Below are 14,210 nucleotides of genomic sequence, written 5' to 3' on the forward strand. Positions count from 1 at the left end.
TTGGTTCTTGTCATGGAGCTTTCTTAACTATTTTCGTATGGAAATAATTAAAACAGTTACATGTTGGTTTAAACGACATTTTTCTAGGACTTACATCAATGAACGGTAATTTATAAATTCGGTATGAACTGTAATTAACCAATGGTTTGATATTAGAGAAATAAATGGTTGGTATAAACAAAAGTTATTATTATTATTATTTTCTTCATTTAAGATAAGAGGCCTTCAGCTCTTGGCTGGCTCACCTCTGGTAGCAAATAGGCAAAAATTTAAGAGATCTAGAACTTAAAAAGAAGATATGTCAAGGATATGTTCGGTTCAATGAATAATGAACCTATTTTGGACATGCCTCAAAATACTGTTTTTAAACTTGCAATGTTATGCTTCAGGTCTGAAACTGCTTCAATTAGGTTCTAATACGTCAACGACATCATTCACATGTTTTAAATCTATGTACAAATAAACTTACAGCTTTTGAAAGTTGAATTCCATTTTACAATATCGTCTTGGTTTTGCTCTAATCTAGCCGGAATGGATAAATACATGAAAATATTCTTAATAATGGCTATATTTTATAAGAAACAAATGTAGGAGATACCTTATGGATTGTTTCTTTTTGCAATAAAATTTAAATGTTGAATGTTTTATTTAGTTTTGTGTGATAAAAATGCAAAATTCAGCTAGGTATGGTTCAAAATATGAGCCCGATCCAAAATACAGCCGTTACCCTATTTCGAACGGCAAAGTAGATCTGTTCAAATTAAAAAAATTAAAATCGACCCGTCAACTGGTATAAATAAAAAATTTACAATCAAAATTTATGTTCAATTTCTATGGGATTCGATTCATGAGTTCAGTGCGTGTTGGCTCTTGTTTCGGACGGTAGAACGATCGCACGATTTGCCGAAATTTTGTGTTTTGCATTGCGCGGCCGGTATTAATAAAGTTAATCAATTCAGTGCGTGTTGGCTTTTGTTCGGACAGCAGAACGATCACGAGATTTGCCGAAATATTGTGTTTTGCATTGCGCGGCCGTCAGTGCCTGTTTTGTCGTGTTTCTGCTCAGTAAGCAGATAGTTCGCGCGGCCGAGTGAGTAAACAATTGGTGCGTGATCGGACGTGGTTCAGGTAGGATTTAGAACATTCGTAAAATCCGAGTTTTTGGTTCTGATTTTAATGTTCGGTGAATAATTGTGCGGTTGAACGTGTTTTGTTAATGCGAAACATTTGTAAAATCCAGGTTACTTTGTCCTCCTTTGGACGGTTCGTAAGTAAATTAATGAATATATTTTAATATTTTTTCAGCATGTACTATTATTGACAAACGCTCTATACTGTCGCATAGAGCTCCCCATTATTCAGCTTACACACTAACACAAATTTTCCTTCCCAAGACATCTATGAAGGTAGTATGAGGTCCCTGCATCTTCACTAATAGATGTTGAATTAACATTCCTTCTCTTCTTTCCGTGATTGTAAGGACGTGGCCAGGTATACAACTGCTATAGGAAACTGTATAGGAAAAGGTACTAATCCCAAGTACCAATTTGCGACAATATACAGTAGATTGCTCAATTGAGCATTGTATAGCCACCCACGATTTGTACAATCACATATGCTATGCTATGCTAATTTCTATTCGATTCGATTCATGGCGCTGTGTCTATTAGCCGAACTCCCTACCAACTGGCGAACTCTCTACCAACTGCACCAGATACGATTGCCGTTGCAGCATGATGTTACGGTTGAACGACATTCTACCAAGGCAGCAATGATTGCTTTGTCTCAACATCTCAGGTCTCAACCAAAAATATTTAACGACGATCATTGAAAAACAATGGTAACTTGTTCGATGGAAATGCTTGCCAGCGTGCAAGTCTTTAAAATAAGGCAATCAATTAAGGACAAACCTCACAGAATCCAAATTTAAAACTACTAGCGTTTTCAAGGGCACACCACTCAATACGGACGCAACGAACGACTGTCCTTTTTATTAGTTTAGCTTTGCTGCGTCGCAGCATGCGTGGAATATTAAAAATGACAGTTGTGCGTTGCTTTCGTATTTAGTGGTGTTCGCTAGAAAACGCGAGTATTGTTTTTGGATTCCGTGAGGATTGTTCTTAAGCAAATTAAAATGTGAATCCACTTCTAAATTTTCTACAAATTTTATTTGATACCCACTTAAGATTTATTACCGGACTAAAATGAATATGTAGCTGCAACTTCCCGACAAATTCAATCCAAAAAAAATATCTGGATGTAGATTTCATAGGCCTTTTATCAATGAAAAATATTGATAATCTGCTAAAACACATAGAAGATCTGTTCCGATTATAAAACAATGCAATGTTTTACAAAGTTTTCGAAGATAGGTATGGCTTTCATTTAGTTGTTGTTGCAATGAATTTTGTTCATCCCAAAATCATGCCGAAAACGCTAAATCGATTTGAATCACACCTAAATTTCAACCAATTGAGCAGAAATTTTCACCAGAAGTCTATCTAGGCATAAGAAATGTGAATACCAGTTGACCGGTTGATTTTAAGATATATTTTTTTGATTTGAACAAATCTAATTTGTAGCAATAACCACAATCTATGCACAACCTTCAGCCATGCCTCGGGGTGACCATATCGGTTACGCGCTACGACACTCCTTGCTCAGCACAGGCCGATCACTCACTCTTCTGTCGAAGCAGACCACGCGCTACCCTACCGAAGTAGGGGCGCTCCCCATGCACGAATTGTGCGTCACTGCGGGTGTGCGGATTCAATCCCCTACCACCCTGCCGCCGAAGCAGCTTCTCCAAATGGCACTCACCCTATATGAGACAAATTTTGGGTGCTCACTCTAACGCTCCACTGGAATGTCTCGAGGTGTTAATAGCGGTATTTAGGGACCAATCAACGATATTTACTACGCTACGACACTCCTTCCTCAGCATGCGCAGTTCACACCCAAACTTCTGCCGTGCTTCGAGTTGACAATAGTGGGGACGCCTCAAAACGAGCAGATCACTCGCTCTCTGCTGAAGCAGCATACGCATTACCCTACCAAAGTGGGGACACTCCCCATCCTTCTATGTCAAACTTTTTGTATGAAGCATCTGAAAATTTTGTATCGATCGTCACACTCCAGGCGACTCCCCTCCTTCATCTAAATGTTACGCAATTTATGGATGTTCCCTTACTGCTTCTTGAATTCATTACACTTGCCCATATCAATATCAATCAAAAACAAATAATTAGAGTGCACATTGCTTTGTTTCTCATATTTGTAATTTCTTCAGCAGTAAGCATGCATGACAGAGTTCAGTGCGTGATTTCTCTTGTTTCGGACTGCAGAACGATGACGCGATCGGCCGAAATATTTTGTTCTGCATTGCGCGGCCGGTAATAAAAATCAGTTCAGTGCGTGATTTCTCTTGTTTTTCGGATTGCAGAACGATGACGCGATCGGCCGAAATATTTTGTTCTGCATTGCGCGGCCGGTAATAAAAATCAGTTCAGTGCGTGATTTCTCTTGTTTCGGACTGCAGAACGATGACGCGATCGGCCGAAATATTTTGTTCTGCTCTGCGCGGCCGGTAATAAAAATCAGTTCAGTGCGAGATTTCTCTTGTTTCGGACTGCAGAACGATGACGCGATCGGCCGAAATATTTTGTTCTGCATTGCGCGGCCGGTAATAAAAATCAGTTCAGTGCGTGATTTCTCTTGTTTCGGACTGCAGAATGATGACGCGATCGGCCGAAATATTGTGCTCTGCATTGCGCGGCCGGTAATAAGAGTAGCTATCGAACAAGTAAGTGCAGTGCGTGTTTTAGTCGTCGGGAAAGAAATAAAATATCTATCTTGTGTTCTGTGGTTCATGCGCATATCACGCGCGGTCGAAAAAAGCGAGTTCTTCAATAGTTTGCTGTAGCCATCGAGCAAGTGAGTACAGAGTGCTGCGCTTCCGTGCGGTCGTCCAAAACGCGAATCTCCTTAGCTTTCATATGCCACCGGGCGTGCATGTTTTTTAGCTTTTAACTCGTAATAGTGTTATTTCCCATCCCATAGATCGCATCGCTTACCAAAGTGAATCCAGATAAATTATCCTTTGTAACTAAGACGATATCCTATCCCCAGACAATCGTGGAGATGCAGAGGTATACTCGGTCTCTAGTAGCAACGAGAGTCGGACTAACAATCCTTCCATTCCTATATGACCGTAAGGACGTGGCCGGCGCCGTTATTGACTTTGAATATTTGAGCTCCCGAAACGTGTACATTGAGAATGGGTAGCTAATCCCAAGCCCCATTCATTGTGTTCTCTGTACAATTTCGCAAGTTCAGTCAATCACGGAGTAGCAACTACGAATTGTGCGGTCATAATGCTCATGCTCATGCTCTTCAGCAGTAAGCATGCATGACACAGATCAAGTCGAAATCGTCCATTTTGCGAATGTATATCGTATATCATGAGGCTAGCCTGATGATACTTTATGCCCAGGGAAGCCGAGAAAATTTCCAACCGGATAATTTCCTAAACCGGACCGGGAGTCGAACCCAGCCAACTTCAGATTTTTCGGAGGGACGTTTTGATTAATTGTAACTAATTCATGTTCCTCATGTAAGTAGGAGAGGATGGAACCAAATCTGTATTTTATGGTGTTATTAAAGATGGATTTTTGTCCTGACAGAAGAATAAAAGGGCTGCTAAAAAATAGTTTTTCACCCTTTAAGCCACTATTCTATGCATTTATCTATTTCGCCAGATGCTATAGTTCCCATAAGCATAATATTTTATGTAAATATAGCGTTGTAGTATCATAACGATAAAAAATGTCGGCAATTAAATCTAATCATGGCGATACTCACTTTTCCGGGCATGTATACTTGGGTCCTGGTGGAATATACTCAGCACTGGTGAACCTCAGTACACCGATAAGGATGAAAACGATTGCTCCCAACAAACCCACAGCTTGTCGTCCGAGCATCTTGTACGACCAATTCAAGACACTCCGTTGCCGTCACCGTCCGCACAATTAGCCAGTTTCCTGCTGGTATTTTCCTTCCTTCTACTCTATCGTTAATTCACTTTTTATCCGTATTACTTTCATATAATAACACCACCACTTTGCACATTGATCAGCATGAGCAGCAACCGAAGCAACAACACACTGCTTAGGCGTAGTCTCTCATTTGAAGTCACTCTACGGTTCAACAGCAACCGGTCGTCGACGGGCGTCGTCAGTCATGCAGTAAATCGGTGTGGCGACCTTCAAGATCATGCTCGCAGAAGCAGCGACAGTCGCGCGCCGATGGGAAACGGCTCCCTGCCATGCGTCGCTACTCTGCTGCTGGCAGCGGAGAACAAAAACTCTTCCTAGTAGCACATTAACATGGTATGTAGTTTAACTACATGTAGGCACCATTCACTTCAGTTCCGAGAGGCACGTCGATTGGCGCTGAATTGAATCAAACCTCTTGCCCACGGTGACTATTGCGATGGATAATAACAACACGTATTTAGATACAGGTAAACGTTCCGTACAGAATTGAATGAAATTGAAAGTAACTAACCTTTTGTCGTACTATGTATGCGATACCAATAGTTATGGAAATAGTGAGAAACGGATTCTATACGTGGTAAAGTTTTATTCAAAATATGTACTGCAATTATGACGTGACTTAACAAAGCATTAAAACAAGTACTTTTCAACCATTTCCCATTTCTACGGAGGACTTGTTTTACGCATAATTGTCCAATATAAATTCTTCTGATTCAGTTTTCATAAAGAAACCAATTTCATTCAAACCAACGTTAGCTATGTAAGAAGTAAGTATGAATCTAACTCCACTCTATTAACATTGGCTGCCATCATAAATTAGATTACCGTCATAATCGGTCTATCGAACCAGTCGAGGGCGTTCACATGGCTTACTCAACGCTAGCTTTACAAAGGCGAGTACAGTTTGCAAATCATGTACTCCGCATGCCGCACTTCCGAACAAGCCGAACTACATCACAATTCCGACGCTTTCCTAGTGTGTAAGGCGTACTTTTACACAATTCCGTTTCGAAACGAGCCCATTTGCTCAATGGGTCGACTAAAAAACCACTAGGCGACTGTAAATGCATCTTGCTGAAAAGTGAAAATAAAATCTCCGTAAAGCTACTAGCATTTCTCGCTGCTTCCAAAATTAATCGTGCACCACATCGTAACAAGCCATGTAGTGTTTTAATTTTTAGCACCGAATCAATTTCGTTAAGGTCATATGTGCGAAACTACAAGAAGCGATTTTTTTCATCGCTTCCCTCTACATGCAAAATAATGTTGGGAATCAACTACTACATCGAAAATTAATTTGATAATATTCATCAACGATTTTTAGCTGATTATAATCATTTTATTACTAGTTGACCCGGCAGACGTTACTTTATAGTGGGCACAAATTCGCAATTTTAAGTTTTCACGATTAACTCAACTCAATAAAATATTATTAGACCCGTCGGAAACTATAAGTATAACGAACATATCTGTTGAACGAATGAAGAAAATCCATCCAGCCATTTTCGAGTTATACGGATACGAACACAGACCTTTTCATATTTCTTTATACATATATACAGATAATAACTATATGTTTTATTCCATCATATTTCCAGTTTAAACCACTATATGCCTTGTTCAAATTTTGTTGTGAAAGATGTCAAATACTGCTTTAACCAATCAGCTGTAACGCTTTTCGTGGAAATTTTTACCTCACGCAATAGTTAACAAATATAACAAGCTAACTGCAGAAAAACTCAATAATATATTGCTAATATTCACATTATGGGTAAATCGAATTATCATTGCGTTGCTCGGTTGCCAATGTTTTGGGTATGTTGGAGAAACAATTAGTGACTTAGTCAGCCTTTATCAAGCAGCCGCGTGTCTGTAGGGCGAGTTCCTCAAAACGTCACTATATTGGCTGCATATCCGATGACTGACGAGGGTTTGATGGAGGGACTAGGAATCCAGACCATGACCCAAATACGCTACAGGAGTCCTAAAAAATTCAATCTTGATACGGGAAGCTCTAATGCACGTATAAAGCATTGCCTACGATGAATGACCTCATATGTCCTAAGTACAAGAAAAGGTGCAGGTTATAATTCGCTTAAGGTATCGATTACAGAATACTTTCGTACATCCTAATAACTGAGGGAGACAATTTGAGGAGTTTTTCGTTGACGAAAGCCAACCCACGTAAAAAAATTTAATGTTGTTTATTATTAATATTTCTAATACTTTTTTGACAAAACTTATACATCGCATTAGTCACATACATTCGGAAACTTATACTTTTCATTAACATATGAATGTTATTAGCTTTTTGATATGGGATCATTCATTAGGTGGCATAATGAAGAGTATAAGTATTTTCGAATGGTTTTTTGTCATAATATATAAGGTTATTTTTTTACGTGCCGGCTTTCATAAGCAGATCATAAGTATAACACTATGGGTTGAAATCGAGTGTTGGGAAGCGCCTGTCTTGTTTGTGACTTTAGAGGGAATGAAGCAGGCTTTTAGGTTTTCTCTTGAACATTACACTCAACCCAGTCAACACAAAATCGTATATGATGCCGTACAAGATGCTAAAGTGGAGGCGATATACGTACATGTTGTATGGAGATGTGTACGATCTTGTGTTGACTGGGAAGGGTTTGATTAGCAGCGATTCTCAACATTTGTCTTTGATGGTACCCCTTTAGAAATTTGCATAGCTTGGGAGCTCTCTAGTTCATTTTTATTTACTTGGAAGAAGTGAGTTATCGCTTTCCATTGGTCTTCACGCTAACTTTCACCTTATTAGTGACTGAGTGAAATTGCCCACTCTTTCTTTCTCACGGAAATTTTACTCAATTTTTGTTGAAAGCAGGCCTACTCAAGTTTGAAAAATAGTTTAAACTATGAGTGAAATTTACAGTATCCCACCCAATTCAGTTCGAATAAATGCAGTTTAAAAATTTAGGGAGGCTTGATCCCCTTTCTATGATATCTTCGCAATAAATAATTTTTCCTGTCAACCCTTCATCATATCTGTCAAATCTACAAAGAATTAGAAGCTTGAGAACAGATTTATATTTCTTTGAATTTGTTCGCCAAATTCTTGTATGGATGACTAATGAGGGATCAAGTGTCCACATATTGAGGCAATAACTTCAAATCAAAATATCCTAAAACTTTGACCATTTGGTCATTGTTATGAAAAGTTGTTCAAATTTTGCGTGGCCAATAAAAAAATCTTTAGGAAGGTCAAAACATACAAACCGCCCTGCAGAATAAATAAGGTTGTCAATCCAAAAAAATAACTCACCACATAAAGGTCATTTGTCTAGAGCAGCGGTTCTCAACCTGGGGTACATGTACCCCTGGGGGTACCTTCGCTGGCCCTAGGGGGTACCTCGGACAAAAATGCGTAATGGCGGACGTATTATAAATTCAATCAAAACTCATTGGTACAGTTTTGATAATTGTGTATTTTTATTTCAAAAATTTATATTGTACATAATATGCAATGCGATCAATAAATTCCAATTGGATTCTGTCTTCTACAACCAGCACAATGTATGAAAGGCTGCGGAACAAAATATCGAACGTGCAAAACGTCGAATGAACAAAATAATTTTTTTTCACTAGTGTTCGGTTACTTCGTTGCAAGAGAAGCACCTTTCTACGCATCTTGGAAGCCTTCTTCCAAGCAGCTCGAAGGCCTCCTTTCAAGAGGCTCGGAAGCCTCCTGGGCACTTTAGAAGCCTCCTTTCAAGTGGATAGGTTGTCTCCTTTCAAGAGGCTCGTAAGACGCGGTAGTCTCCTTTCAAGACTTTTCAAGAGGCTCGGAAGCCTTCTCTCAAGAGGCTCGGAAGCCTATTTTCAAGAAGCTCGGAAGGCTTTTTTTAAGAGGCTCGGAAGCCCCCTTTCAAGAGGCTCGGAAGCCTCTTTTCAAGAGGTTCGGAAACCTCCTTTCAAGTGGTTACCCAATCAACACAAAATCGTTAATGATGCAAGATAAAATGCTTAAGTGGAAGCGATATACGTACATGTTGTATGGGGAAGTATCTATATCGCGTCCACTTTAGCATCTTATAAGGCATCATATACGATTTTGTGTTGACTGGGTAGGTTGCCTCCTTTCAAGAGGCTCGTAAGCCTTCTTTCAAGATGCTCAGAAGTCTACTTTCAAGTGGTTCGGAAGCCGCCATTCAAGAGGTTCGGAATTCTTCATTCAAGAAGCTTGGAAGCGTCCTTTTAAGATGAAAAGGAAGACTCCTTTAGAGTGGCTCAAAAACTGCCTTCCAGGCTCAGAAGCCTCCTTTCAAGAGGCTCGGAACACACTTAAAATAAATCACCGAATTCGGTAAAATTTTACCGAAATCTCAACAGCAGAACTGTTCGGTAAATAATTTTACTGATTTTTGGTGATTTTGACAGTTGAACAATGGAAAGAATTACAACAAATCTGTTAAATGATTACCCAACAGTTCTGATGCTGAGATTTCGGTAAAATTTACCGAATACTGTGAAATGAGTTAAGTGTGAAGTTTCCTTTCAAGAGACTCAAACGCATCCTTTCAAGAGGCTCGAAAGCCTCCTTTAAAAGGCTCGGAAGCGTCCTTTCAAGAGGCTCAGAAGTCTACTTTCAAGGGGCTCGGAAGCCTCTTCCTTTCAAGAGGCTCGGGAGCCTCCTTTCAAGAAGCTCAAACGCCTTCTTTTCTAGAGGCTCAAAAGCCTCCTTTTAAGATGCAAAGAAAGACTCCTTTTAAGTGGCTCAAAAACCTCCTTCCAGGCTCAGAAGCCTCCTTTCAAGATGTTCAAAAGCCTCCTTCTAAGAGCCCCAGAAGGCTCCTTCCAAAAGGCTCGGAAGGCTGCTTTCAAGAGGCTTGAAATCCTTCTTTCAAGAGGCTCGGAAGCTTCCTTCCAAGATGCTCGTAAGCCTCCTTTCAAGAGGCTCGGAAGCCTCCTTTCAAGAAGCGCAAAAGCCTTTATTTCTAGAGGCTCAAAAGCCACCTTTTCTAGAGACTCAAAAGAGGCTGCTTTCAAGAGGCTCAGAAGCTTCCTTTCAAGATCCTTTCATGAGGCTTCTTTCAAGAGGCTCCAATGCCCCCTTACAAGAGGCTCAGAAGCCTCCTTTCAAGAGGCTCGGAAGGCTCCTTTTGTGAGGCTTGGAAGCCTCCTTTCAAGAGGTTAGGTTGCCTCATTACAAAAGGCTCGTAAGCCTCCTTTTAAGAGGCTCGGAAGTCCCCTTTCAAGTGGTTCGGAAGCCTCCTTTCAAGAGGCTCGGAATTATTTTTTTAAGAGGCTTGGAAGCGTCCTTTTAAGATGCAAAGGAAGACTTTTTTTAAGTTGCTCGAAAACTGCCTTCAAGAGGCTCGGAAGCCTCTCTACAAGAGGCTCAAAAGCCTCTAATTAAGAGGCACGGAAGCCTACTTTAAAGGGATTCAAAAACTGAAAGGAGCTTCTTTTAAAAGGGCTCGGAATTATTCTTTCAAGAGGATTGGAAGCCTAATTTCGAGAGGGGGTACCTCAACTTATGCAAAAGTTCGAAGGGGTACCTCTCAAGAAAAAGGTTGAGAACCGCTGGTCTAGAGGATCTATACTAAAAAGTACGCTAGAACAAACCTGCTTTTTCGATAAAACAGGGGGTGATCAAGTCTCCCCAAATCTCCCCAACTTCCCCCTTGTAGATCCAGTCAGCTGTTTTGCTCGTGTTTATCTGCTTTAGCATTTACCGGGAGCCTGTTTGCTTCGCGTTGAACATTCCAATGTCGCATCATCAATTTTACCTGTTTATTTTTCGATTACTAGGGCTTAAAACAATTTTTTTCATATAATTTTCAATACATGTCGCTAGATTATTCATACTATTGCATTCCAAGCACAATATGCTGAAGAATACATGATTAAAAAGTAAAACGTCCGAACACATAACGTAGAATCCGTAGAATCATAACAAACCAAAACATTAAATGGCTTGTTGTTGAACAGGGTCCGTGATTGTTAGTGAAAATTTTGAAAGATTTTTATTATAAGACAAAATCCACGAAAATAGAAATAGAAAACATAAACGACAGTACGACACAAGACTACAGTGCAACAAAACAATATTGCGAGTGAATTGCGAGCCGTGGACCCCACGACCAACACTGCATTCAAGTATAACATCTATTTCAGCGGCGCAGAGAATGTAGTTGGTTTCGTAGTGATGGGCAAGCAGATGAAGCGAGTGATGCGGTGGAAACCCATTAGCGAACGAATCTGTATGTTGAGGATACGGGGCAAATTCTTCAATTACAGCCTAATCAACGTTTACGCACCGACAAACGATAAATCCGACGACGTGAAGGACACGTTTTATGAATGTCTTGACAAAGGCTATGGAGAGTGCCCAAAGCATGACGTGAAAATTGTTATCGGAGACGCTAACGCTCAGGTTGGTAGAGAGGACTTTTTCCGTCCCATAATCGGTAGGGAGAGCCTTCACCCGCTACCAGCGACAACGGCCTACGGCTAGTAAATTTCGCTGCTGCCAGAGGGATGGCCATCAGTAGCACCTACTTTGTACAAAAGAACATCCCAAAGCACACCTGGAGACACCCAAATGGTGAAACTTGCAACCAAATAGACCATGTTCTGGTGAATGGGCGCCATTTCTCGGATGTTATCGATGTGCGGACATTCAGAGGTCCGAACATTGACTCTGATCACTACCTCGTTGTCAGTAAAATTCGATCACGGTTGTCAACTGTATCGAACGAAAGATCGCAGCGAACTATGCGTTACAATATCCAGCGATTGTCGGCGGAAGGAGTATCGGCTGAGTACCGCCAGAAGCTCGACGAACGGATAAGTGCAATCAACGTTAGCGACAACATCAACGATCTATGGGAGTCGATCCATGGAGCGGTGAGCACAACAGCACGAGAAGTGGTAGGCACTGCACAGAGGCGACCCAGGACGGGTTGGTTCGATGTGGAGTATCAGAGAGTGACAGACGAGAAGAACGTTGCCAGAAGCCGGATGTTGGTGTTAGGTACCCGATCGAATAGAGATCGGTACAAGGAAGCAAGAGCAGCCGAAAAACGAACCCAGGGCAGGAAGAAAAAAGAGTACGAAGAACAAGTTATTAGTGAGGCGCAGGAAAAAATGGAGCCATATCCCGTCATGTGCAACGACCAACAAGGGAACTTGCTGACATATAAAACCGAAGTGGCTGGCAGATGGAAGCAACACTTCAAAATTTTGTTGAATTGTGGAAGGGACAGTGCATCGGTGAACAGAATAAATATTAGCGACGATGGACAAGCTGTGAAGTCACCTACACTAGATGAGGTTAAAAAGCTGTTAAAGAACTGAAAAACAATAAGGCTGCGGGGACGGACCAGCTCTCGGCTAAACTTCTCAAACATGGCAGTGAGCAGCTTAATGAAGTTCTGCACCATATTATGTCGACAATATGGGAAAACGAGGAAATGCCTGCTAGCTGGTTGGACGGCCTCATTTGCTCTCTCTTTAAGAAACGGCACAGACTGGAGTGCGCCAATCACCGAGGATTTACCCTCCTTAATTCGGCGTATAAAATTATGTCCCGTATTCTGTTCAACAAATTGAGACCGCTTGAAGAGTCCTTCGTCGGCGAATACCAAGCAGGTTTTCATGAGGGTCAACGATCAATGACGGATGTTTACCCTGAGACAAATCCTTGATAAATTCCGGGAGTATAACTTGCAGACACATCATCTGTTTATTGATTTCAAGGCGGCGTACGATTCAGTGAAACGGAATGAATTATGGCAAATTATACTTAAACATGGTCTACCGGCGAAACTGATACGGCTGATTCGTATAACGTTGGACGGATCGAAATCAAGTGTAAGGGTTGCGGATGATGGCTTAATGCAGGGTGATGCACTCTCGAATCTACTGTTCAATATAGCGCTCGAGGGAGCGATTAGGAGAGCTAGTATGCAAAATTAGCGATTTAACAAGATCGCATATACTCCTGGGCTTTGCGGACGATATCGATATTATCGGGATTAATCGTCAAGCCGTGGAAGTGGCTTTTGTGCCCTTTAAGAAGAAGACAACGAGGATTGGACTCACAATCAATACCAGCAAAACGAAGTACATGGTAGCTGGCAAGGGGGGAGATCCCCCAGCGCCGGACACTTCTTGTGTAGGGGTTATCACTCCTATCTAGAGAGTAGGAAGTTGAGGGTTCGAGTCCCTCCAAGACACGTGGATTCTTTTTCGCAAATTTCATATCAATTTGTCCATTTCGAAACATGTGCTGTGCATATGCACTTAAAAGATGACTTGACTTGAAAGATTATTATTCTTCCATTTACTTCCACTATTCATGGAAGAATAATAGTCTTTTAACCTTGTAGCATTTCCCCTAAGACGCTCTAAAATAATTAATCAAGGTGGGCTTGCTTGACTGTGGATATACAACAGTAAAGCACATGTGAAGATTGGACAAATCAAGCATCCGAAAGATATTCTATTTGCAAAGAAGAGCTAACCGCGGTGAAGGTTGGTACTCGGATTCTGATTGTTGGCTGATACCAAGACACGCTGGAATAGCATTTTATCCATGCTCAAACGATTTTATGAGTTGAAGGGGCCCGTTGAAAAAAACCTGATCGATTTGAAGCTTTAGCCCAAATTCAACATCAGTGATGATGAGCCCTCTCGTAGGCTGGCCCTCGAACCTGTTCAAGCTGCTGTGGAACTACTTTGCCGAGAGCTGCACTATGAAGCCGAAGTGCAGCTCCAATTTATGTTGGAGCATTTATCAAATTGAGATACAGAAATTGCCGTCAACTTATTCAAAGCTCTCAAACAACGAATCCAAGAATTGGAATCCAAAGAGCCGATCTTTTTGCTTTTCGAATAATCCTGCCGGTAAGCAATCGATCAGAAACGACATTTTCTTCAAGATATCCAGAGCTACATTGATTGAGCAAGCGGACGAGATCTTGAAGCGTCTAATCACTCCTGATGCGGTCTTTAATGCTAAAACAACGACCACACCTGACGATACGAAGAAGATGCCTCTATGTATGATTTTTCTGGCTTATCGGCTAAAGAACAACTCGTGAAGAGACTTCAGCAGATCAAAACACTTGCGTTTCCGGTGTCAACTACGTTGACGCCAGGACCCGTAAATCCGTA

At 41.1% G+C, this 14,210-nt stretch overlaps 1 protein-coding gene across 5 annotated transcripts in view; it reads right to left on the bottom strand.

The window, feature by feature from the left end:
- Positions 1-14,210, bottom strand: part of LOC134213244 (chaoptin) — an 87,221-nt gene that overhangs the window by 34,516 nt on the left and 38,495 nt on the right. Inside the window, exons 2-3 of one of the 5 annotated variants that reach the window (XM_062692039.1) lie at positions 5,566-5,622; positions 4,861-5,482 (exon numbers count right to left, since the gene is read on the bottom strand). In XM_062692039.1, coding sequence (XP_062548023.1) covers positions 4,861-4,979 — 119 coding nt within the window. In that variant the 5' untranslated portion in view covers positions 4,980-5,482; positions 5,566-5,622. The remainder of the gene's footprint in view (positions 1-4,860; positions 5,483-5,565; positions 5,623-14,210) is intronic. The other 4 variants (XM_062692040.1, XM_062692043.1, XM_062692041.1 and 1 more) reach the window with 4 other exon arrangements.

Source organism: Armigeres subalbatus, chromosome 2 (genome assembly GCF_024139115.2).
Source record: "Armigeres subalbatus isolate Guangzhou_Male chromosome 2, GZ_Asu_2, whole genome shotgun sequence".
Classification (NCBI taxonomy): domain Eukaryota; kingdom Metazoa; phylum Arthropoda; class Insecta; order Diptera; family Culicidae; genus Armigeres; species Armigeres subalbatus.